At 26.7% G+C, this 27,474-nt stretch overlaps 1 protein-coding gene across 3 annotated transcripts in view; it reads left to right on the top strand.

Moving 5' to 3' along the window:
• The window catches only part of LOC107162836 (G protein-coupled receptor GRL101-like), a 64,550-nt gene that overhangs the window by 26,754 nt on the left and 10,322 nt on the right, over window positions 1-27,474 (top strand). For all 3 annotated transcript variants that reach the window (XM_089229437.1, XM_015509886.2, XM_089229436.1), the window contains 18 exons: window positions 1,637-1,741; window positions 4,582-4,698; window positions 4,774-4,896; window positions 10,836-10,934; window positions 11,011-11,166; window positions 11,691-11,834; window positions 18,919-19,161; window positions 19,965-20,087; window positions 20,667-20,795; window positions 22,911-23,033; window positions 23,109-23,223; window positions 23,304-23,378; window positions 23,449-23,592; window positions 24,102-24,173; window positions 24,245-24,316; window positions 24,376-24,447; window positions 24,535-24,606; window positions 25,556-25,953. In XM_089229437.1, coding sequence (XP_089085563.1) covers window positions 1,637-1,741; window positions 4,582-4,698; window positions 4,774-4,896; window positions 10,836-10,934; window positions 11,011-11,166; window positions 11,691-11,834; window positions 18,919-19,161; window positions 19,965-20,087; window positions 20,667-20,795; window positions 22,911-23,033; window positions 23,109-23,223; window positions 23,304-23,378; window positions 23,449-23,592; window positions 24,102-24,173; window positions 24,245-24,316; window positions 24,376-24,447; window positions 24,535-24,606; window positions 25,556-25,953 — 2,382 coding nt within the window. The remainder of the gene's footprint in view (window positions 1-1,636; window positions 1,742-4,581; window positions 4,699-4,773; window positions 4,897-10,835; window positions 10,935-11,010; window positions 11,167-11,690; window positions 11,835-18,918; window positions 19,162-19,964; window positions 20,088-20,666; window positions 20,796-22,910; window positions 23,034-23,108; window positions 23,224-23,303; window positions 23,379-23,448; window positions 23,593-24,101; window positions 24,174-24,244; window positions 24,317-24,375; window positions 24,448-24,534; window positions 24,607-25,555; window positions 25,954-27,474) is intronic.

Genomic DNA, 27,474 nt, shown 5'->3' with positions numbered 1-27,474 from the left:
AGTTGATTTTGATAAAAATGTTAGCTTTAAATATCATGATTTGTCGATTTAAAATGTCAACTCAATACCTAAATGTTTAAAATGTTTATAATAATTATATAAACTCTTATAATATTAAAGACTTCGTATAAAGGTAGTTTCAGCAATACAGCCGTTCAGGCATACAATATCGGTTATATTATACAATATACAATAATATATTATATAGAATATGGATAGTTGTTTTATTATAATATAATCCATATAGTTCATGCTATATAATTAAGTTCTGTTAAAAATTATCTTTTGAATTCTATGGCATAACTATCATTTTTTTAATTGTATAATAATATTTATATATTATGGTTGTTTCACCAAAACGAGTGAAGCGTGTCTAACCTAACCTAACCGTAATCATACTTTTAATTATTTACCTCTATCGAGCTCTATGAGATTCTTTTTTCATAATTTGTACTGTAACGCTGTCTTTGTTATAATCATTTTTTGAAAAGAAAATCCTAACTGTATAATAATTTAAATCTTTATGATTTTTTTTTCTTTAACTTAAAGAAAAAAATAACTTTAAATATAATTGTCTTAGACTATACGTTTAATTTTTTCTTTTAGAAATTTTTGGGATATATCTGTTAATAATGAGGGGATTGAATAAATAATGGTTGATAACACTATAATTATAACCTATATAACACTATTATATTTTATAAAATATCTGCGATGCAACTATACATGGTAGGCATCAAGTAGGTATACATAGAATTCTGCGTTAAGTATGTAAAAAACGAGAATTTATTAATGTTCAATGATATTCTGGTCTTACTTTCGAAACAAGTGTACAACCATCCATCAGGCATCAGAATATTTTAGTAAATGTTAAAAGTCTAAGCACTTGGTATGTGTGTTAAAAGCAGTGCCATACTATTTTTAATTATGTGTTATTAATCAATATAAGATTTTAAGTACCTACATTTAGGATTAAGTGTAAAATCCTGACATTTTTGGTTTCGTTAATAAGTAAACGAAATTCACTAGATTGACGTTTTGACCATTGATTCATCGTTGTATAAAACGGCTTTTTATAATTAATTAAGTACACGACTGATTAATTATATTTTGCTCACGTACTAAATGTAGAAGATGATAATAAATATTAAGTATGTAATGGTTGGATAATTAATAGTTTTTAAAATCTTTGCTAATGTATACCTAATATAAAAGTAAATATGTGACCAATATCTTTCTAGTTATTTAGACCAGTGAAAAGATCTACACTAATAGGTTGAAACAATTATACTGTCAATAGTTTGTTCCTAATAAATACCAAATATTTGGTATATATTTTTCTTTGGCACAAACAATCATTTACCTAAATAGACCTTTTTTGAAAGAGGGAATATGAACTTTTGAGTATTCTCATACTACTTTATAGGTATATATATATATATATATATATATTCATTGCTTCATCATATATTGTATATGACAAAAATAAGCCAAAGGGGGAATATGACACCCTCATCATGGCCCTCAATGAGCACTCTGACGTCTCTGATAGATTGCATGAAAAAATCAAAAAAAATCATTTGCATATCGTTTTTTTTGTTAAAAATGACTGACTATCTACAATAATTGTTTACAGGTTGTTTACAAAACGAGTACCGATGTGCAAACAAATGTATTGAACTAGTGAAACGGTGTGATAAGATTGATGATTGTGATGGTGGAGAAGACGAAAAAGATTGCAGTAAGTCTATTTTATTGTAATTTCTATTCATTGCATTTATTAAGTGTGTAAGTATTTACATTTAGTCACGTTTTTCCTTAATTACTTTAGCACTCTTTTTTAATATCTTATTTTCTGTTCTAAAATAAATACATAAAACGTTAATCAAAATAAGGTTATTTAAGTCAATTATAGTTACTTATTAAATATTTTTTTAAAAGTCATTTGTAAAGTTTTAAGTGTTTACTGTGTCAATTTTATTATTATTAATGTATTATAATTAGTAAATTCACTAAAAAATCTGTTTAATGTCAGAACGGGTACAAAAAAACATAAAAAATACTAACCGTAGCCATGAAAATTAATTCACATAAAATCATTAAAATATTGATGATCAAAGAAGTTGTCTGGGTATCGCCCAGTTGTTTGTGTTCCCGCGAATTTGAAAGTCTTAACAGTTTTCATATAAGTTACAATAAAATTATATCTTAAAAATAATACCAACGTAATATAAATTCAGTATTACTATGATACTATAAAATGTGTTGCAGTTACCTATATTTTATATCAATTTCAAATACGTATACACTATACATATAGTTAGTATAGTTAATAACCATTAATTTAATTTTATGAAGTTTTATAAGATCGTAGGTATTTTTAGGTTATTTATTAGGTACATCGTATATGTAACATATTGATGTACATTGCACATATTAAGTTAGAGATTCTGTGAGGAGATAGGAAATTATTGTCATTGAACCACAATGTGTTTGATTTTGTTGGTTAATGGTATTTATGGTTTAATTGACTGTTATCGTGTTTTTGGGTTAATTAGGTGTTTTTAGATTTAAAAACAATGCTTTTTCGGGAGTTTTTTTTAGTTTCAAACCATAATTTGGCATTGTTTATGTTTATTACGATCTGACATATGACTCATATTAGGTACCTACATTATTATTCAATATTACATTAATCAATAGTACTAGATTATCAAATTAAGACCAGGAAAAAAAACGATACACTATGTTAAAGCTTTTTGAATATTTTTAGTAAATATTACACAAAATAATTAAAACAATGCATTTTTGATAGTAAGTATGTAGCTACGTTTTTAATATGATTTTATTATAACCTAACCTTGTGAACATTTTATGGCATTTTTATTCCCTATCAATGAGTGAAAAGTATTTTTAAACTTGTTACTTGAATCATTTTCGAAAATTTTTTTAAAAGATTATTCCTACTGAGAAAATAGCCTATATATATATTGAACTCATGCAAACTATGCAAACTCATCTATGACGGATACATGTTTGAAACTGTAAAAAGTAAAATTCACGCTGATATACCTACCATTCACTGAATGAAGTAAAAATGTAGGAAATATATAACTTCCGTTGTAAATATGTACAGGAAGATAAAAAAAGTAGACTTACATTAGTTATTGATGTGTTAACTGTTGTTATAGCTAAAACCATTTTAAGTTTTCATGAAAGTTGTTAATAACTTGTCACAAAATGTTTGAAAGTCTATGTCAAAAGAAAAAGCTATAAAAAGAATGCTGCGTAATATTTTAAGTTGTGATTATTATAAGAACCATAGAAACCTCAAAGTTGTTTGATCTAAATATTGTTTATGGTTAGAATTTATATAAAATCAAACTTTTTAATTGCATGGTATATTGGAAGTATTTTTTTTCTATGAACATTTAAGTAATTTATTGGTGTTTTTGGAGTATATTATAGTGTTAAGCATATCTTAACAGAATCCCAAAACTATGAAGACACATTAAATAAACATTACATGTATCACAACAGCTAGATAAGAGAAGTATTACCATTGAACTTCTAACTAAATATAAATATAAATAATGTAATTAATATTAACTAAAGCAGTGGCTCTTTATTCAATGGTGTTACACAGTAGGCTATATGGTGGTACCTGGTAAGCAGAAATGCATGTGTGGATAATACGAAAACTAAAAATTAATATTTTTACTATAATTTTAGATACGAAAGTAATATGAGTCTTAATTTTTATAAATAGGTACTAAATATAATGTTAAATGTACCTAGGTATCTACATTTTTTGTTTTTATACATTATTATTGTTAAAAAAAGTAATACAATTTTGAATTATTAGCTCTAAAGTTATTAGTCATTAGTGGTTCCTATATGACCTATCCATAATACCTCTACACAAGTAATACGTTAAAAATAGTTTTAGAAATGTTGGATTAAAGGAAACTAAATTATACAACTTTTAAGCTAAACGAATGTTTTAAATAAACTATAAGTATTTTTTAAACTAATATTCTAAGATTTAAAAATTATTTAGATCAATGATAATAAAAATAAAATTTTTTTAAATCATTTATCCATATAAATTAATGACAATTAAGAAAAATAAGAGATAACAAAAGTTGATATAACTTATTAAGTTTACAAACTACAATATTTCCATAAATCATCTTTGCTGAAGGTTTCCTTGAGTATATGCTGTAAATGGTATTGATCTTGCACCTTCTGTGAAATATATAGAATAACATCTGAATATTATTCTCCATTAACATTAGATAAAATACACGATGCTAGTAATTTAAATTATTTTATATACGATTAAAATTTTTTGAAAATATAATCAATGCCCAACAAAGTATAAAATTATTCAAAATGTATAATAATATAATATTTTATTAATATATATTTATTTGATCGTTTAAATGTTTTTGTAAAATTTAAAAATGTATTAAAATATTATATTATAAAAATACATAAGAAACCTGCATCCGGTAAAAAAAGAAAAGAAAGAAATATATTTAACTCAAATATATATAATATATTAATATTTATTTATAGAAACACATGTTTGTCCAACCACGCACTTTAAATGTGCAAATTATTTTTGTATACCTACTGATAAAGCCTGTGATTTCAAAGATGATTGTGGTGATGGATCGGATGAACTTCAATGCAGTGAGTTTTAAATAAAATTATTAATTGTATAAAAGTGAGTGAATGAATATTTTATATTTTAATTATTTTATTTAGAGCACAGAGAATGCTGGCATGGAGAATTTAAGTGTAAAAATTCCGAATGTATACGTCCTGGATATTTGTGCGATGGTGAAGTTAATTGTGTTGATGGCTCTGATGAAGAGTACTGCGAAACAAGTAAGTTGAAAAATACGAATTAAAAAAAATTATACTTTTTTTAAAATAAGTTTTTATAATAATCTATAGTAAATACTAAAACCTATTTATCTTTTTATTATCTTAAGTGAGCTTTAAATTATTAAATTATGTTTTATGCTTGTTAAAATAACAAATTATTTTTACATGATTTGTTTGAAATAATAATTTTTATTTTTGTGTTCATCATCGCATTTTACAGTTAAAAAAATGCTTTAATCTTTAACTTCGAGGTGGTTTGTAGTGGCAAATTCAATCTTATTGGTAATAGAATAATAGAAGGGAAGGGGATCAAAGAGTAAAATATGAATTTTAATATTTTGTTGTAATTCAAAAACAAATAACTGTAGATACTTGAAATTTTCATAAAATTGGAAATTAATATTAACATTTTCTAGAAATGATATAGTTAGACTATATTTATACAAATTGAGGCTCGGAAAGGCGCGGCCATAGGTACGCTCATCTGTGGAAACGTACTGTATACCAGCCACAATTGTTAGCTCCCAGATGGGTGACCTGGGATTTTTAGCAATATATCCTTGCCACACATACAAAAACTCGTGTTACAACCTTACCAACTTAAATACCTATAAACAAAATATACAAAAATAACTTCTATCGTACTACACCCCATTTAATGGCCTATTGTTGTGGGCTCACCCCCCCCCCCCCCCAAAAAAAAAAAAAATAAAAAATAAAAAAATAAAATTCAAATTATACATTTTTAATGTTTTTAGTTTTATTTTGGGGAATTTTTTTGATAGAAGTTATGCCATATAACAATATGTCAATATAGCATAATACGTAGGTATGTTATTACACAATAATATTTCAAATATATTGGTGAAACCTATACTTTATTAATAGTAGAAAAATTCAAAATATGAAACAAAATATCTTTGTAAATTTATACTAACAAAAGATCTTCTCTCAAAATTGTTTTTGTATACAATGATTATTGAATATCGTTGAGTTTAAATTTAACACATCCACTAGGCACTATTATAACTGATAAATCTAAAATCTACATTTTTACTGTTGCATATTGTTTATTTGTGTACTCGCTTCACTTAATCAATCCTATTGATTAATCTTATATTATTATTTGTTTATTTTTAGTAAAACAATGTTTTTTAAATTATTAATTTATATCTAAATGTATTATCATAATACAATGTATATGAATATCCATAATCTATATTCGAAATCATTTTTCATTAGCTCATTGTTCCATCAGTTTTAAATTTAATTATTACTCAACTATATTCAAATATATCTATTAGTAGTCAATAGTCAAACTCATACATTAGGTGTAGTTACCTTGGTGGTCTGCCCATAACATATTATATTGTTAACTGAACTACTGAAGTACATCCTCGTACCTACCTCGTATAAAATTATCATTGCACATGAAAATATGAGTGGTAGGGTTGTTTTTTGTGTTTGTATAGAATTATGGTTACTTAATTATTAACCTAAGTGATTCTTCATGTATTTAATTAAAGTATTATACCTTTGTAGTTATTTAATTATATATACAATAAACAGTTAAATTAATTTTTTTTGAACTTTATTAAACATTTCGATGAAATCAACTTAAAAAAAAAATAGGTTATTTGAAGAAAAAAATTTTTTTCAAGTTATAACATTTTTTTATAAAACAAATAACAAATACAATTACATTTTTGATTACAAGTCATTTAAATAACCAAAAGTTTAGTTAAAATTGTCGCTCTTTATTTAATATTAACATTCGTTGTGAAACAAAATTATTTTATGATTATATTCAACCATAAATTTGAATGAACATTGTTATGAATATTTATAAGGTAAATAAACAAAAAGATCCTAAAAATGTTAATGATGCATTTGACGAAATTGCACTAAAGTGTTATAAAAATGATTGGTTTATATAATAATTTTAACTCTTTATTAAAATTAGCAAATAATTTATATTATTCAAGGAAGATAATATATAAATTACAATTTATAATCATGGCCACATACAGTAACGAGTAATACTATATGACATTATGACTAGTATTCTAAATGTTATTGTAATAATCTGCATTAAAAACAATTATTTATTTCCTTATGTCTTTAAAGTAAAATGATACATAATCCTAAAGTGTTTAATTCAAAATTTTGTATGTACCCAATTCGAAATACATATTTTTCAAATTACACATTTTGAATATACAAACACAACTTGTCCATTTTACAGTAATACAAATGGGAAACCATATTGCTATAGTTTCATAAAATGTATTCTCTCGTGTAATATATACCTAGACGACATTTAACTTGAGAACATTCAACTTTGGCAAAATTAAAAATATTTTATTTAACTATAATAATTTATATTTTTGATGTAATAATTTTTTTTACAAATAACATAAGTATATTTAATGTTTATAATTTTAGAATTCTACAAATTCACAATAAAAGAAAAGTACCAAAAACTACCTTAATTGAGTTTTATAAATATTATTTTATTATACTTATATTAGTTAAAAATATAACATTAAATATAATACAATAGATATTATTATTTTAATTGGTGTTCTGACTATTTTAAAGCATGTCTCCGATATCGTTTTTTTCCCTTGCTTTTATACCTCTATATATTATTTCTAGCACTTTTTATGTTGGGATTAAACTATTAAACACGCGAAAAAGTTATTTCTCAGAACTTAGTTTTAGACTGTAGACCTGGTCACCTAAAATTGCCAATTGGAACAGACTACAGAGTAAAACAATACTCCAACTCTCACCACTAACAATGTCGGCCTCTTGAGCTTTGTTTATTATCGTACTGGATGTAACACATTTTATCCAGAAACTTGGAACGGTTGAACTCTGTGTGGAATAATTAGATGTTATCAGTAATATTTGAGAGACCCTGTCGCCTTTAGGCGTTACCGTTACTGGGAATGATTTCAGCTCCAATTACATTTAAATTAAATTGTTTTTTCCTTATCGTTTAAAATACAATATGGCAGCCATTATTACACTGTCAAATACTCAAATATATGTTAAACAGTCGCATATAATACTATATAGTTTTAGCATTATATTATTGTAATGTCGAACTAACTGGAAAAAAGGAAGGTGAGTTGAGTTCAATAATTCAGCTCTCTGTATGAATGATTTGGAATAAATCAATAATAAATAAATGAAATAATAAGTTTTTCCTGGAAATTAATTTTGTCTGAAATTGTTTTATCCATTTTCAGGATCATAGTTTTTGGGAACTAGTACTTAATACTTACTATACCTGTATTATATATTCCGACTTCTATGGATTATGATGGAATCATAATATTGTCACAGGGAATTATTTATTTTGATATCTGTGCTGTAGTTTTTAGTTTCTTCGCAACTATACCACTTACTAATGAGTAACGAGTCGCAACACACCAATCTCATAAATATTATACGCGTGTCGAAACAGACATTTATTATATTGATAATAGTTATTGATAGTTTTATAAGTTTAAAATATCCAACAAATGAATGACGATAAAAATACGAATAATTTACCTTTTTATCTTAAATGATATGTAATTTAAAATTAAATTATATATATTTTTAAATCATATTGCAAAGAATAATAGGTACCTAATTATTATACATTGTATACAATAAGCAAATACTATGATATGATTAATCCTATAATTTATTTTATGCCTAAAGTATACAATGTAGTATATGATGGGATTATTATATGGAAACAATGTTCACTAGATTTTTCACTAACTTAAAAACTATAAAATTAAAAAAATGATGTTTTTTTTCATTTTATGAAATGGGTATTACAAATGCAATTTGTTAATGGTCGGAGAGTGTAATGGGTGAAGCTACGCGTGGGTTTGATGTGTGACAATTAATCTTGCAATCCAATCCAGGAAGTCTGTATACAACTGTGGATATATAGTCAGTAGTTGTGAGCAAGAAATATAATTTTTAACTTAGTAAAATCATTAAATATCACGAAGATAATCAAGGTTATAAGGTTTTTAACATCTTGATCTTTCAAAAATAAATATTTAATGATGTTATTTTACCTACATAGGAAGTAACGATTAATATTATTATGTTAGGTTTTAAGTAATGCAACGAAAGTAGGTATTGGTTTTACAATTATGTTTATTTTTTTGTGCCATTAAACTGAAATGTATTTAATATCGAGGGTAGTTTGTGGTAGAAAATTTAATTTAATTTTTATTTTGGGTACCTAATTAATAAATATAAATTATAATTATCAGTAGTTTTAAAATAATCATCGAGTAAAAACTACGCAAAAATGGGAGTACCTATTTACGAACAAAATTTTCTTTCATCAAAATTGATTTTTGTTGTTGTTGTAATTAAAAAAGCGAGTAAGTCGTGGATGTCACTCTGCTGTACAATAGGTTACAAGTGAGTTACTGTAATAGATGGAATTAAATTTGAATCCAATGATATTATATCGTTGTATATGAAAAACGATTCTGAGCGGAGACGGTTTATATGTCTTGGATATATTATAGATTATTAAAAATGTTCAAAGCTTAGGTATAAAAGGAAATTTTTTTATGAATTTCTAGCATAAAATAATTTGCGAATTTTCGTGATTTTTACGTATGTTGCAAAATTCAAATTTCGAATGCTTACCTATAAAAAAAATGTTGACTATGAATTTCTTTTATTTTTCAACTGCTATTGTAACAATATGTTAAGAGCCTTGTATTAAATTTTCAAGCTTTTCTACCCAACAAATACATTTTTATCGATATTAATTTAAAAAAAAAAACTAATAATGATCGAAAATTGCAAATACCTATGAATTGTTCAAATTAAGTCGAACATTTTTGAAAATTGCCCGGTGGATAAAATATACTTATATAAACATTTGGTGAAAATTTCATTCATCTATGGTCATTCGTTTTAAAGTTACATCAAAAACCAAAATCGATTTTGCCGAAAACTGATTGTACGTAAAATTTCATGTTTTTCCCTTAACTTTAGTTTGTGTATCTCGATTATTTAGAAATATATTGAGAATTTTTTTATTTTGACCTCCCAAAAATAGCAACTAGATTCACTTTCTAATCGAACTAGGTACTGAAGTTAAAATTCGAAGCACCTTTACTTCCCCAAAACGTGATGAACTGACGATAGACACACAAAAAAAACACACATCGTGGTAGAATCAATACATTCCTCGCTCTGCTCAGAATCTAAAATAGTAGAAAATACATTCGTATTTAAAATATGAATATTAACAATAATAACATTCTTGTAATATTAATACTAAGCTAATATTACTGAAATTTGTGGTATACTCAATATATGAGTATAAATAATTGAGCAGCTCGTACTATTAAATTATTACTCTTATAATATTACTGTTATAATTATTTTATAGTTTTATACAAACAGCTATTTTAATATTATAACATAATGAATAAAATGTATGATAAAATCGATTTAATATTTATTTTTTCTTTAATTTTGGGATTTTAAAGTTTCCGAACAAAAGCCAACAAAATAATATTTTTGATTGTTTATTATAGAAAATAATGGTTTATTGTGATAAGATCAAATAATGAAAAATATTTAGTAGTACACATAAAAAAAGTTTTATTGATGTAATGTTTTTACTTTATTTTAATATGAGAGAGTGACTATAAACTTTTGACATGTATAAATGTATTTTTTTCTGAGATTATGAGGTTACTTAATACTTACATAGCCATACGACTTTAATACTCTATGACTTATTTTCAATGACGCACGGCCACAGTATAATATTATAATATCGTTATGACTATATGAGATATTTTTGTCTTTCGTATTTTGACGAATACTATTATTGAAAATGAACGGCACTTGTCGATAATCTTAGCTGACAGTACCATTTTCGCGCATTTCAGAAGATTTTATCAAGTGCGGTGGGAGCCATTCGGTGCACTCGACGTTTTGGTGCGACGGATGGCCAGAATGTGCAGATAATCACGCCGATGAATTATTATGTAATTATTACAATTTTTCTGACATTAAATTGATATAGACATATTGGTGTCTATATGTAGCTCCATTTATAAACAGGTAACGCGTCGTGTTCGGGGAACAAATTTCAGTGTCCAAACGGAAGATGTATTAACGACGCCAATGTATGTGACGGACAATGCGATTGCTTGCCAAGTGTCGATGGAAATTGTGCCGACGAGATAAATTGCACGACGTTTTATAATAAAACCGATGGTATAATGATTTTATTGCTTATAACATGACAAACGTAATGCTCGTTAATAATTGAAACTCAAGTATGATTATTGATTAATCAAACATTTAATTAAATCTCACTGGATGTGATTCGAGATATTTTAACACTTGTACTAACCTAATAAGTTCAAAGTTTTGAACCCAATCTAATAATTTTTTTTCTTCAAAAAATCATCAAAATATATACATAAAGCTTTAGTATTTGCAGCTTATACTTCATTATATTTTAATTTAAAATAGCTACAGGCTATATGCAATTTCAGATGGTCTTTAATTATATGGCCGGGAGTAGTTTTTCGTAATGCCATCAGTATACTCGTATACTAGTCATAATTCTAGAATGGTTTAACGAAATTTAATTTAAGGAAACACTGAAACAGTGTTACGTTTAACCGGAAAACTTGTAAAATATAGCGTGTTCAGATTTTCTTTATTTTATACCGTGGATTTGAGAAAATTATTAAAACAAATTATAAGTTTGAATTATTGTATTTGATTTACAGATGTAATTGTGTGCACAACAGGATCAACGCTCAGTTGTTGGATGCCTGGGGGATATCCTTCGCGTTGCATACGCCAAAAATATATTTGCGACGGACAAAATGACTGCTTTAACGGATTTTCAATTTCGGACGAATTCGGCTGTGGTGAGTAATAATAAGTGATAAAATTTAGACTTTTAAGGGAGCTTTCACCGATATAATTACACTATTACAGTAATTATTGATTTGTCGGCAATCATTTTCTTGAGTAGGTACGATTAATATACGGTATAATAATTATGTCTTAGTCTTATACATCAATATCAACGATTTTTCACTCTGGGTTTTATTGATTTAATTAGTTTTCCTACTATAATTGTACATTCGTTATTAGTTTATTTAGTTGGAGCGTAGTTTTAGATTTATTTTCTGAATAAAAATTAAAAACAATTTAAATGAATCAAATAATAATATATAATGAATTAGGGATGATAAATTACATTTTATTTTTTTTTTTTATTGGGGTTGAGTCGTCGATAGCAAGGATCATTAGCTTGTGGAACTGTGGGGGAAGGAACTGTTGGTTGGAACACTTGGATGTTTGGCAGAATTTCGAATGGGCAGCCGTAGCCCGGCTATGGCCTGTAGGTTTCTGCCGTATCCGGGGGGGGGGGGGGGCGGAGGCCTCTCACAGACAGTTCACACTGTTTGGAAAGCTATGTCGTCCATGACCGGGATTCGAACCAACGACGGTGCGCGTCGCAACCGACGCCTTAAGAGGACGCTATATCCGCATGTGTTGTCTCAGTCTTACAAGTGCATAAACATAGCAAATTTTACGCTCAGCGGATCACGTTTAGCTCCGTTAGTTTACAATTTAGAGTGAGTTGACCTCTTGTAAAAATTAAAGGTAACATTATTATGGAGGGCTTCTCGTAGATTTTTTATTATATTTTTATTTTAAAGCGAATTATGAGTATTTTAAAATTGTAAATTGTTCATATATCTTAAAATACTCATAATTCGCTTTAAAATTAAAATATAATAAAAAGCCTTCCAACGAGAATCCTTCCATAATAATGTTACCTTTAATTTTTATTAGAGGTCAACTTATTATAAATTTTTATAAATTTTAAATTGCGGAGCTAAACGTGATCTACTGTGCGTAAAATTTGCTATGTTAAACACTTGTAAGACGGGACAACACATGCGGGTGTAGCATCCTCTTAATCCGCCCGGCCACTACACGCCTACATTTTATTTCTTCTTAGTGAAATACTATATTTCAAGAATTGATATTTGAACTTGTTGTAGTTTTTAATTATAATAATGTAATATTAAACTTGATGTTTTATCCATTATTATAACGAATATTATGGCTTTTTAATAAAGAAATTCAATATTGATTGTACTAGTGTAATATAATTGTACGTTTGTATTGAAATATAAATTTTTATCATATACATACCTATTGTATTAGTTCTTATGTTGATTATTTACGCCTCGAAACTTATTAAATATTTAATGCGTAATCGTAGTTATGCAGAATATTAAGGCATACAGCAAAATTATTATTAAATCTGATTCATATTAAAAAATATACCATATATAATCATATCATGAACTATTTTTGTATTTCACATATTTACTAAAAAGTTATTTGAAAACTGATATTATTATACATATGTTTTTCATGTTATGGTTTAAGAAATTGAAGTCAGAAAATTGAGTCCACTATTGAAAAAATAAGTGCAGGTATTATTTATTTTATGTAAAACTGTACTATGACTACAATAATTGTTACAGTCTTTTGTACGGTTTTTTCCCGCGCATAACCGTTTTTCTATACAATTTTGTAATTGCAGAGTAATAGATACCAATAATGATACTATCTCGGGCTCACTTGTAAATTAAATCGAAAAGGAATTTTAATTGTTTTTAATTGTTTTTTTTCATTAAAAATGCCTGTAAAAATCTTTAAAAACGTGTATGAATATTTCCATTTAATTATACCGTAACAATTATTGGATAAATGATAATTAATATATTTTTACTTTAAACGACTAAAAAAAAACTGTCAAACAAGCAAGTTAGAAAGCTAATATAGGCTTATGATTAATTCAGATAGTCAAAATTAAAATTTTTTAAATATTCTATGAGATTAAAATATTATGGTGGATATATTTTCATACATTTTTTAAAAGATATGGACGAAAATTAACAGTTATTCCAACGTATTAGTTATTATCATGATTTTTTAAAATGTTTAAAACAACTTAACTTTAGTGAAATTATAAAAATAATGCTTTGAAAAAAAAAATTTCCTCATCGCAAGATCAATACATTGCTGCTTTCACTCATAACCTTTAATTACACCTATCACAAAAAATACGTATAATATTACTTTTAGTTGATTTAAATAATGATTATCTTATTACGTTCCTATAATATTCGATTCTGATTTATTTTCTGAATAAATAAATTGCATCGACAATAACTATATCAGGAAAAACTTCCATTTTACACGGTGTCTTACATTGTTGGCAGACATAAATATGGCATTTATAAAGTGATTCAAATATTCAATGTATTTTGGGAGGAGAAAAAGAATACACTGAATGAATTATCGCAAGATATTATGCATTGTATTATTATAGAAACTATAGAAAGGATAATGATAATAATAAAAAAGCTATAATAATAAAGACCAATTGAATAAAGTGGCTGTAAATGTTTACTTAAAATCATTTTTAATTTTAATTTCCATTATTATTTCGATTTTATTTATAAGTTCCGCGCAAACCTATTTAAAGGGATATTAACAACAATACGTTTTCAGATATCGTGTTAATCAATCAGAATATCGACCAGGTATAAGAAAGTATTTTTAAATCATTAAATCAAGATTTATATTAGAATTTACAGTAAAAAATTCCTCGTCTTGTCTGATCTATAATGATTAATGTGATACTATATAGGTTTGGGCGATTTAGCCGTTTTTTGCCTGGGTGTTTTATCATATTGTGATAGGGGTATAGTTAGTTACACAGCGTCACACGGAACGAATGGACTAGTCTGGGGTTGGTTTTTTATTCACTGAGCATGAAATCAGTGATTGCAACGCTTTCGCTAGAGTGGATTTTAGCAAATATTCGTGCTATAGTGATCCTTATTAGTTATTAATCATGACCTTTCACCTGTAATGAATATCTCTGGCCGTAAGATAGCTGTAATAAATAAAGCTCTGCAGGTGGTTAAATGACGCGTTATAATATAATTTAGGATGACGAGTGGTATTTATATTAGTTGGAAAACAATTACAATCGTTCAAATAAATGTATACATAATACATAATTTAAATCCATACTTTAAGTGAGAGACTATTCATTTTTCTTTTAAAAAATTTTAAATTGTGAACAATTTTTTACATTTATAATACAAATCAACAAATCAATAGGTATGTGATGAAAATCAAACGTGGTAATAATATTATGTTTATTATAATGTACCTATGTATTAAACTGATTTAAAACTTATGTGATGTCAGTTAATTTAATTTATTTTTTTTTAAAAGTAATAATTTAAATTGTGTTCTTATGTACCTAATTCATACATTATTAGGGTTCTGCAATTTAATATGCTATTAAATTTAATATAATTTACGGTTATGGCGGATTACTGCAATTAAGATGAATCAAGAATACAAATTAAATATTGTCTCCATAATACAACCATTACTTATTTGAGTTACATTAAATTTCTGATACGTTTAAATGCAATATCCTAAGGAATTATATTATTCTTTAAAGTAAATAAACATTAAAATATACCCATACACCCACAATTATAGTTTTTGAAGTGAAGTTGAGTGACTGCCAACTGATATTGATTAAATTCATACTATTCCATTCCCAATTCCAATATTGAATTATTTTTTTCGGGGACAAAGGAATCAAAAATTAACGTTTAAATAAAATGTATGATATTAATACATTAAACAATTAATTATTGTAACAGATGATCGCATTGAATTGAAATAATTTTCTGTTTGTTGCAACTGCATTGGTGAAAGTAGTACTCTAATCAATGGTATGTTTACTAAACTTTTCAGCTCAATAAAATAGAACAAATATTTAATAAAGTCTTTTAAAATATCAATAATGTCAAGATTCAAAATATTTTCGTTGACATAAAATCCCTGTCTGGCTTAATCTTAATTGAAAAAGAACATTTTTAATTTAATGAACCATCCTATATTGGCTATATTAATAATTACACTTTCATATCGAGAATAAAAAATAAAATGAAAACAAAATTAGTATAGATTAATATTAAATAAAAGCTTGTATTATCATGTCAGCGCACATGACTGATGATCTTTTCCAAGAAAAAAAAGTGCTATTGTATTGCGTCCAAAAATTATCTCATACAGCACCAACAAAATGATTTATTGTAAATTATAAGTAAGCGAAACATAAAAAAAATGTAGCACCACAACATCATTGTTATTCTTAACGAGAGTAAATTAATCAATTATTATACGAAGTTCTTAAAAAGAAAGCTAAATCTCCCAATTATCATCTATTTTAGATTCTAAGCGAAGGGATGAATGTGTTGATTTTGCAATGATGTGTGTTTTGTTATAAATGTATATATATTTTTTTTTGTATCTGTGTAGGTACACGATAAGTTGTCGAAATAGTGCTTCGATTTTCAATTTCAGTAGCTTTTCTGGTTTGAAAGTGAATCAAGTTGGTGCATTAGGGAGGTCAAATTTCGAAATTTTCAGTAGTTTTCAAAAGTACTGGGAAATACAAAAAAAAAAAATTAAGAAAAAAAGGAAATTTTACGCAAAATCAATTTCTGAGAAAATTGATTTTAGGCATTGGTGTAACTCTTAAGGGAATTACCGTAGACACTTACAATTTTCACTGAATGTTTATACTGGAATTTTATAGGTATACTTGATAAAATTTTCAAAATATTTCAAAGTTATTTATAGAAATTTTAAATTTTTTTAGTTTTTATAAATTACAATAAAATTGTATTCGTTGGGTAAAAAGCTTAATACAAGGGTTCTAATATATTGTCATAATGGTAATTAAAAAATATTGAAAATATAAAGTCACAATTTTTTTTAATAAGCATTGAAAGTTCATATTTTGACAAAAATCACGAAAACTTGCATTTATTTTGAGTTAAAAATTCATAAAAATTATTTTTTTATATTTAAGATTTGAAAATTCAATAAAAGATTCTTCGTGAGTTTGTCTGCTTTTATCAAATAAAAAATATCTACCGAAAAGTCAAATTAAATTTGTATGAGCATTTGAATTACAACATTGGATATTCACTCAATTTCTCGTGTACTGATGTTTTTATTTTAATTTTATTCACAAACGAATAACTGTAGAAACCTAAAATTTAACTATATTATTAAATATTATTAATTCATACATTTGATAAAATTCTAAAAATATTTCAACAACTTTTAAGTTATTTATAAACATTTTCAATTTTCAATTTTTAGTTTTTATTCTATAAATGTTGATAAAATTGTATTCATTGGGTCAAAAATCTTTAAAATTTAATACAAGGTTCCTTATAAGTTTATATAATAGCAGTTAGAAAATATTAAAAATACAATAAATGCACGTTTTTTAATGCACTATTTAAATTTTTAATTTTGACAAAATTTATTTAATTTAAAATTCACAAATTCTTTAGTTGTTTAAAATTTATAAAACGTTTACATTGTATAGCTAAGGATTGAAAATTTAAAACAAGGTTCCACTTAAGTAATGAATTTCATTTTTTTTCTTGATATAATAAAAATATAATAAACATAGTATAGCATATCCTAGACTGACAAACCGTCTCCGCTTAAAATCGCTTTTCGTATACAATAATAATATGTTATTGAATTAAAATTTAATACCATTCGTCCATTCATTACAATAACCCACTTGTAAATTACTGTACAACAGAGCGACATCCACTTACGTACCAGCTTTTTTTTTCATTTTAAATATTATTATTAATTTTAATTTTAGAATATAGTATTGTATTTTTGTGAAAATGGATCAACAAAATCTTTTGTTCAACACGTAAGTTTCTCCAGCTACCCACCATAATTTTTTGCGACTATTTAGTTCTTGCGTTATTAGTTAGACATTTTTCATCCCTACTAAGAATTTGTTTGACATCGGTTCTTTAAATTTTTCGTATGGTGATTAGGGAAACATGCTTCTAGTATACGAATAACTGTTTAGTTCTTAGTCATTGAGCACTATTTACTATCGCAGCATATTGTGCATTATATTTATAATTCTATATCAACGTCTATATTATGTAACAATAATGTATCTTTATTATATTAAATAAGTTCAAATGACGCATGTACCAATATTCCATAAAAGTTTTCTTTACATTAATTTTTTTAAAGGGATTATTTAATTTTATAAATTAAAAATACTTAGTACATTTACTAGACATTAAAATATATATTTATATATCATATACATATATTACAATAATACAATATTATGAACTATTACAACACATCATTATCACATATATTTTTGTGGTATCGTAACTTAAATCATAAATTGAACCATTGAATGTATTTGTTGTATAGGAGTGTGAGTGTAGGACGGTAAAGTACTTTGAAAAGAAATCTAAAGGCACTGATCTGATTTTGACATCCTACCTGCTATCTAACTACTGTTATCGACACAATACATTATTTAACACGATTTATCAGTGTGTTTTTGTGGTTGGTTTGTAAACAATAAATTAAACAGGTTGATAATTAATCTATATTACTGCTATATGTCAAACAAGAGATAGAATAAAAATAAAATATTAGTGAATATAATATGCTGTATATAGAATTGAAAGTATTTTCATGATTTTTTTTTTGATGAGTTGTATAACTGTTTAGTCGACACATTAGTCATTTATCACTCTGTTTATTGACCGCAGTTATGATTTATCGAAAAAAAAACAACTAAAAATTAAACGTATTTTGCTTTCATTATTTGTATATAAAGAGTACGTTTATTTTTCGTATGAAAAATTTATTTATTTTTTTCATTGTATCACGTATTCACATGTCACATCATGTTTAATTGTTTTATATCATATTTCATTAACTAATTTTACTGTTAAAAATGTTCAAGTCATTTGAGTGTAACGTGATTAATATAAAAATTAAAAAGAATTAAAGTAAAGTATCAATTTTTTACAGATAATCCAAGTTCGAATTTAAACGAAGAATTTTTCCGCTGTCTGGACGGCAGGTGGTTGCCATTTAAACACCGTTGTAACTTCAAAGCTGAATGTTTAGACGGTGATGATGAAATGGATTGTGAAGTTTCGTTATCGTGTGGTGACGAGCAGTTTCGGTGTGCTAGTGGTGAATGTGTGAAATCAGAGAACCGTTGCGACGGACGTACCGACTGTTGGGATAAGAGTGACGAAATTGGATGCGGTAAGTCAACTGTGGCAATGTGGCCTGTGGACACAAGTTGTAAATTATTATAAATTCATTGCGGGTATGCGATCGCACTATACATATAGCTGTTGATGAGTAATGAGTCACTAGATTTGACAGAAATTTAAATATATTTCGAGGATAAATGTTATGTTTCAAAGTCAATAATGCATGCCATATACATATCCCAGACTCAAGCGTGGACGTCCCCACGACTTGTTGCTATAACGCCTATAACTAATTTATTTAATTTAATTTAATTTAATAAGAAATTATAATATTATTATAATATTACATATATGTAGTCATTTGTATCTTATATCACTAATGTATTTTTTTTTTTAATTGTTATTTATTTTCTAAATGTTAAAAAAAATAATGTTATTAACAGTAAGTTAAGATGACATTCGTCAGTAAAACTTTATGAATAAAAAAAAAAAAAAAAAAAAATACATATCCCATAATTATATTATATTTATTTACTTTAAGTTAAAAATGATTGAATTGAAAAGGACGTGGATGAACAGAGTAACTCTCCTTTTAAAAAAATTTTATCGATATCCCTTTTAATTATATCCTTATCAATCAGAAATTTAAATATTTGTGTACGATTTTTTTTTTATATACTTATACTTGCATGTACCCCTTATACTTTTTTCCAATTCAAGCGCTAAATTATTTATTGGATGTATTTTGTATTTATAATATACCTATTATGTATAATGAATTATTGGTGTAAATTTACATAGCGTTTCCGTAATATTACCGAAGTGTGTTATGTTAATCATTATTAATTTTAGCGGCTGTACAGTGTCCTGACGAAAATTGGTTAAGGTGCAAGATTGGCAAACAGTGCGTGCCAATGGAAAAATGGTGTGATTATATAGTCGACTGTATGGATGGTTCTGACGAGAAAAACTGCGGTAAGTTTTGATTATTCCGTTCGAATTTACGTAGAAGGTAGAAAATATTGAAAAGTTAGTAAATCCAAAACTATGCCACTGTGTATAATACTGTAATTGTTAATAATTAATTTTTAGTTAATAATTTCATTGTAATGTTTTATATTTATTTTTTTATTTCAGTACAACGTATATAAAAATAAATGTATAAAAATATTAACTTAACGTCATGTTTATCCAAGTCTTATTTTTATTTAATTCGTTTGGAACGAAAATATTATATACATAGTGGAAGGTTAATAAAATTTAGCTTACAAATGATTAAGTTGTCGACTTGTGAAATTAAAGTCGTATTTATTTGTGTTGTACTAACTCATTATTATTCATGGTAGTACGGTTAAATTATATTTTTTAATCGACAAACTAACATTTGTATTTTATTTTTATATCTAAATTAAACACATACACATATTATACTGTACAATTTTAACAATTAAATATTGAAAATTATTTTAATTCAGTTAAAATTATTGTTGTTTATCATATACTCACTTTTGGATGTTCAAAAAAAATAAAAATAAAAATATTTTTTTGTGACAGATTATAGATTATGTGAAGCTGACGAGTTCCGATGTGATAATGGTCAATGTATTCCTTTAGAGTATAAATGTAAAAAATATCGAGAAGAACAAATGGGTTGTGTAGATAAATCGCACCTAAGAAATTGCGGTATGTTAAATGTAAACATTTAAATTTGTTGCCAAGTGTGCTTACCTATTATGTATCAGGTATGTTTCAAATTGACATACCCACGCCCAATCTAGTTTTGGGCCAGAATTTATTAAATAGATAAATTACTGCGAGGATAATATCTTTTGGAGTAGAAATACAGAGTAAATTTTGTTATAGTTTGGTTTTTTGGTTGGTTATAAATAAAAACTTGATTCGAATACTAGGCTAATAACAATTAACATTACATATATTTTCTTAAATAATTAAAGATAATAAAATATTGTTATAATAAATTAAAATCGAATTTATAGTATAATATCGTTAGCTTCGTTTGTACAATATGAGATTGATTGGTTGTATGACATAATAATATTAATCATAATAGTAAAATAATTATAAAATAGTAAAACAACTTAAATATATATTATTAATATTTAATATATTATAGTTATATATAACTCATTAAGTATTTGGATTTTCTTAAAGAACTATATGGTATTACTTTCATTTTATGGATCTGGATCTAAACCAGGGCTTTGCACCGGAATAATTTTTTCGGGTTTTGGGTGTTTAAGGAAAATTTTGGTTATTGAATTTGGGTGTTTCGGGTTAATGAACTTTTCTGGTTATGGTTAAATGTAAATTTATTTGGGTTAATTATGGTTAATTCGGGTGTTAAAAAATACCCATGTTTTATATCAATTAACATGAGATTTTCGACGCGAATTTGGTATTGTACTTTTATTTTATTTTTAAAGCAAATATAATTTTTAAAAAAAACATATTAAAATCATACTTACCATTAAAAAGTCATTTTTCTACAAAAAAAACTTCTTGTTTATTATTTATTTTGATCAAACATAATTTTGTTGTTAGTATTGTTGAATACAAAGGTTAGATAACACAAATATAATTATTCAATATTGTGAAATAATATAAAACAATGATCTAGATTCTACACCTTTAGTTGGTTTATATTTAATATTAATTCATTAAATTTATATTAATTTTTCATATTATATTCTGTTGTATTTGTAGTCTGTACACTGTATAGACACGTTTGACACTGTATATTATTGTGATCACAAGCATGGATAAAAGAATAGATCACAAGTCATGACTAAACGCAGGTCACAAGCAACACAAGCAAATAAGGGTAATACACGCGCGTGTTTAAAGATAATATCGTCGAGAATTAATAATTATACAGTTGCAGTCAATATCAATAGTTGATACAACATAATATTATTATGTTATGTTTTATTAATATAACGCCAACTATTTTCTTATCTTCTTATTTACGTAAAATACATACGAATTGATATGCCACTCATTTCTTTGTATTTAATAATAATTCGGGTTTTGGGTTAACCCAAATATTAATTCTGGTTTCTGGTTAATTCAGGTGTTAATTTTTTCATTCAGGTGTTGTATTATACGGGTTTGGGTTTTGCAAATTTATTCGGGTTAATTGGGGTTTCGGGTTTTGGGTTTCGTTCAGGTGCAAAGCCCTGATCTAAACTTTCTGCAACAAGACTTATTTTGAGTTTCTCTCTGTGTTTTTAAAATTATTGGCATTTGTTAAATATGCGATGTAAGAGTGGTTCGTTAGTGCCTTATAATTGACATTCAGAAGGGTAGATTTTTTCCCCCAAAAATCCATTTGTTAGTCAGGTATGCCCAATCTGTCCAAAATGTATTTTATATATTTAAACTGTTATTTGTTAATTTTTTTCTTGATGGTGTATAGCGAAAAAGATAAAGGGTGATTAAGGTGACTAAGGATTATCAATACTTAATGTACAATAAATTTAAACTAATCGCTCGTTTGGAAGACGTTTTAAATTAGTAATGAATCTTTCACTCAAATCGTTATTATACAATATTAAACGAATATGATTATCTAGGTGTTTGAGGACAATTGAAATTAAAAATAAGTTTATTTTTCTAGAAGAATCTCAATAACTTGAAATCAATAGAGACAAAATATTCAAATTAAAATTAATTTTGATTTATTGAGCTTCAAGTTGTAGAGATTTTATAGTACCTACATATAGGTACCTATCATTGTATTGTAAATAAAGGTTGATTTTGGTTTGTTTGGTATCTTAGTGAATTTTAAATGTACTGAAAATGAATTCAAATGTCATCGTGGGCCTTGTATACATCAATCTATGGTGTGCGATGGGCAATTAGATTGTGATTTGACTTGGGACGACGAAGACAATAATTGTTGTAAGATTTTGATACAATTGCACAATATATATTAAACAGCAAATACATTGAATTCCTCGTGGTAATGGATTTCAGATTTCATGTGTTCGGATATAGCATCTGGCTGCCAATGTCAAGATGTCCATATAAATTGTACCGGCCACGGTCTTAACTATTTTCCGTACGATGTCGAAAAAGAAATCACCTTTTTGTAAGTACATATTCGATAAAATATTAAATAAAACAAGGTGGTGAAAAATAAAACAATATAATCATCTTTAATATTTATAGTCATTTGGGTGGTAATAATTTTTCCGAGGGCCTTCATGAAAATACATTTAAACATTTGGATCGCTTAGTTTATTTGTAAGTGAATATTGATTTAATGTAAAGATATATTGTAATATAACACGAAGTATGCATTTTAATTTTATAGAGACCTGACGAATAATTCAATAAAACATTTGGAACCATTAGTGTTTTCCACGCTTTGGCGTTTGAAAACATTGAACTTACAAAACAATGAAATAACAATTTTGCGAAATTGTTCGTTTTTGGGGCTCGGTCAGCTGACGGGATTGTAAGATTAATTATTTATTAGAGCATTTTGATAAAACATTGTTTAGTCCAGCAGCGCTATCCTAGATAATAGATGAAAACTAATGTTTGCCTTACCCGTTTATATAATTATAATAATTAACAAACTTAAAATGAATTATGTTACGCATAACTCTATATTAAGTTTAATGTTTTAACTATCATTAAGATAATTAAAATTAAGCACTCAAAGTTTATTTTAAACAAAATAAAACTGTTTGAGTTCTATTTTATTAATTATTGTTTATGTGGTTAGTGTATTGTGTAATTATCGTATTACACGTATTATTTACCACGAGTGTTATTTTTAAAACACTGAAAGTTGAATAACCTGTAAATAGTGATGACCTATCTTTAATAAAACAGAGACACTCGAGGGAAATAAAAGCGCTATTAAGAATGTGACTATCGTTTATAATTGAGTGATATTTCGTAAATATCTAGAGGTTTTGCTGTTTTTAATATGAAACAACTGGTACCATATGTTTTTAGACATTTACAAGGGAACAATATTTACAAGTTGAACTCAATGGCATTTCAGGGTCTATCATCTTTGATTACACTGTGAGTACTTCCAACTTATAGAAAATCAATTTTACAGCCAAATTAATAATACAGTTTTTGATATAATACAGTGACTTGAGCCATCAGAATATTACGGAAATAGAATCGGAGGCTTTTGTTGGTCTAAGATCGTTAAAAAGTTTGTTAGTATCTAAATTCGTTATTTTTATTTAGTGGATTCACCAGTAATTCGTTATTTTAGAGACTTATCAGATAACTTACTCACTCATATACGGGACGGTACGTTTCGAGGGATGCCCCAAGTTGTATTTTTGTGAGTATAATAATATTTACTGCTAAACTTTAAACTTTTAAACTGAAACAAAATTTCCGACTAAAAGCTTTTATATTTATTTTACAGAAACCTTAAGAATAATCAATTGAGAGTTATAGACAAGAACGTTTTTTTCACCATGCCGTTACTTGAAACACTGTGAGTCAATAAAGCGGTGTCGCTGTATAATATTTTTTACCATTTATTAATAATAATAATAATAATAATAATAATAATAATAATATAATGGTCATAAAATAACAATTATTTATCTCTCCTGAAGACCAGAAATAAACAGCTTCATTAAATGAGTCGTTTTACCCGAGTCTCTTATTCATCAGACTGCTAGTGTTGAAGAACCATTAATCAAAATATTTTTAACTTATTATTAGTTTAGTACCAACGAAGTCACTTTTTTATGGTGACATTAATTAGAGAATTTTTTTTTTTGATAATAATATAACTGTGAAATCATCAACTAATAAACATTTGCACGGAGACCAAGGTTGAAGATATATATATATATACTCGCATAGATATAATATAAACATATAAATTGAAATATAGCTATTATCACATAAGTATAGGTAATATTTTTGAAACAGACGTCCTTGTTTTATCAAGTAAAATATAAATAATGAGTTCCTGACCAATGATTGAAGGAATTATTTTAGCTTTTATCACGTTATATAATAATTTTAACTAAATTTTTATCACAATGTGTGTTTAAATATTATGGTGTATAATATTATGATGATTAATGATTAAAATGGATATTATGCATGATAATAATATATAAATACAATATCTACAAAATAATAAATATAGTACGTGATAAGGCACCCATTTCTCTAAATATTCTATGAAAAGGTAAATATGTTTAAAAAAAGACATATAGTTTGTAAGTATTTATAGATAATTGAAAAATATTTCTAACACAGTAATATTTTAAATTCAAAGTAACATATTTGCTGTCATTAAAAAATAATACCAAACTTGAAAAACCACGCTCCTGAATGTTCATACTTTGAGCACTTTAGTACTGGTAATTGCAGATACATAGGTATATTAAACACACCCATAATAATAGCTTACGGAATGCATGCAGGTTTACCGACGAGTTTCGTTTCTGCTGCTTGGCTCGGTTTGTGAAGCGGTGCGAACCGCTGCCCGACGAGTTTAGCTCGTGCGAGGATCTGATGTCCAACATCGTGTTGCGGGTGTGCATTTGGATACTGGCCGTGGTCGCGATCACAGCCAATCTGTTGGTGATCGTATTTCGGGCCAAGTACAAGCACACCAATAAGGTGCACTCGTTCCTTATAGTCAACTTAGCGCTGGGCGACTTCCTGATGGGCTCGTATCTGTTGGTAATCGCTGTGGTTGACTGGTACTACCGCGGCGTGTACTTTATCCACGACTCAGACTGGCGACGGAGTTCCATGTGCAACGTGGCTGGTTTTATCAGTACGTTTTCCAGCGAGCTGTCCGTGTTCACTTTAACCGGTAAGACGTAAGCGCAGCATTGTACACGCGCAGTATATTCATTGTGTTATTGTCTTATTACAAATTTATTATTATATAAAGCTGAAGAGTCTGTGTGTTTGAACGCGCTAAATTTAGAAACAACTGGACTGATTTCAATAAGAATCATAACAATAGATTTCTCGAGGATAAGAGGGCGATTTCAGTTATTTTTCAACCCCTATTTAGTTGCATTGCTATAGGAACTAGCTCACACGAGAATAATATATTGGCTCACAAAAATCGGATTACTTTTATCAAATAATATAATTATAAGGTTCCCTTAGGTTACAGAAACAATTGGTACAAATTAGCCGAACCACCTTAGTAAGTTGTTATGGGTTTTTAAAATAATAAGTATATATTTTTGTTACTAGGCAGGTACCTACTTACTCTCAAATTTGTTTAACCAAAGTCATTGTCCTTATGTTTGTAGCTTATAGACTTATAAAAGCTATACTTGAAGAAAGTTTTAAAGATTGTTTATATAGAGACTAAAGATACCACGAAAGTTTAAGAAGTAGTTTGAACCAAGTTTTAAAATGTACCGTACTACCGTAGTATATATCTGATACAAAAAAGATTCGTTAGATTTTTCCGTCCGTTTCGGTCGAATTATATAGTTAACAAAGCGAGGTACACCGATGCCGATTTTCGTTCGTGATCTGAGGTACATTAAAATTGAGGAGGTGAGAAACTTTGTGGTAGTGGTGCTTCATGGTCAATAATGTCTAAGTATTAAAATGATTTGAGTACACTAAGTTCATCGTTTAAAAATTAGTTAGGTGAATTCTAGGGATCCAGTCGTACATTAAAAAACTTGTCACAAATCTAATGAAAACCGTATGGATCAAAAACTTTGATTTATACATTGCAGATAGTTATGATGATCATACTTGAAAATTAGATATATTCACTATTCCACTAAATTATCACTTTTGTCGAATTTAGTTTCATATTTTGTAACTGAATAATTTTTAAAATATGAAGACCTCGTAGGAGATGGCGCAGAGACCTCTTAAATTAAAAAAAAAAAAAAAAAAAATGTGTACCTTACCTATACTGCTTAATAAATTTCCTGCCTTCTTACTCCCACCTTCCAATCTTTTCAATTTTACAGGGTTACCATAGGGTGATTTCTTAATCAAGTCTTTTCATGCATAACTACACTTTTCACATATACTTATTATGCTATATTGTATAGATTGTATATTATCTCTTAAATAATAAAAAAAAAAAAAAAAAAAAAATATGACGAACAAAGAAAAAATTGTTTTTTTTTTTCATTTATATTTTTAGTAAATTTTGCTCGATACTTAGGTGTTCTTAAATCTACATACGATTTTTGCCTATGCATTGCAGCTCCATTTTAAAATACATCAAAATATCTACTCACACGCCATTAAAACACTAAAAGAAATTGTTTAGTTTTTGTTTTTTTCTACAGCTATTTTAAAAGATGTTTATCAGATTCCTATAAAATATTTTTGTTTGCATTAAAAT

This window comes from Diuraphis noxia, unplaced genomic scaffold, assembly GCF_037042655.1.
Source record: "Diuraphis noxia isolate RWA-SAM2 unplaced genomic scaffold, SU_Dnox_SAM2 contig0005, whole genome shotgun sequence".
Lineage (NCBI taxonomy): Eukaryota > Metazoa > Arthropoda > Insecta > Hemiptera > Aphididae > Diuraphis > Diuraphis noxia.
This window is presented reverse-complemented; position numbering and strand designations above follow the sequence as displayed.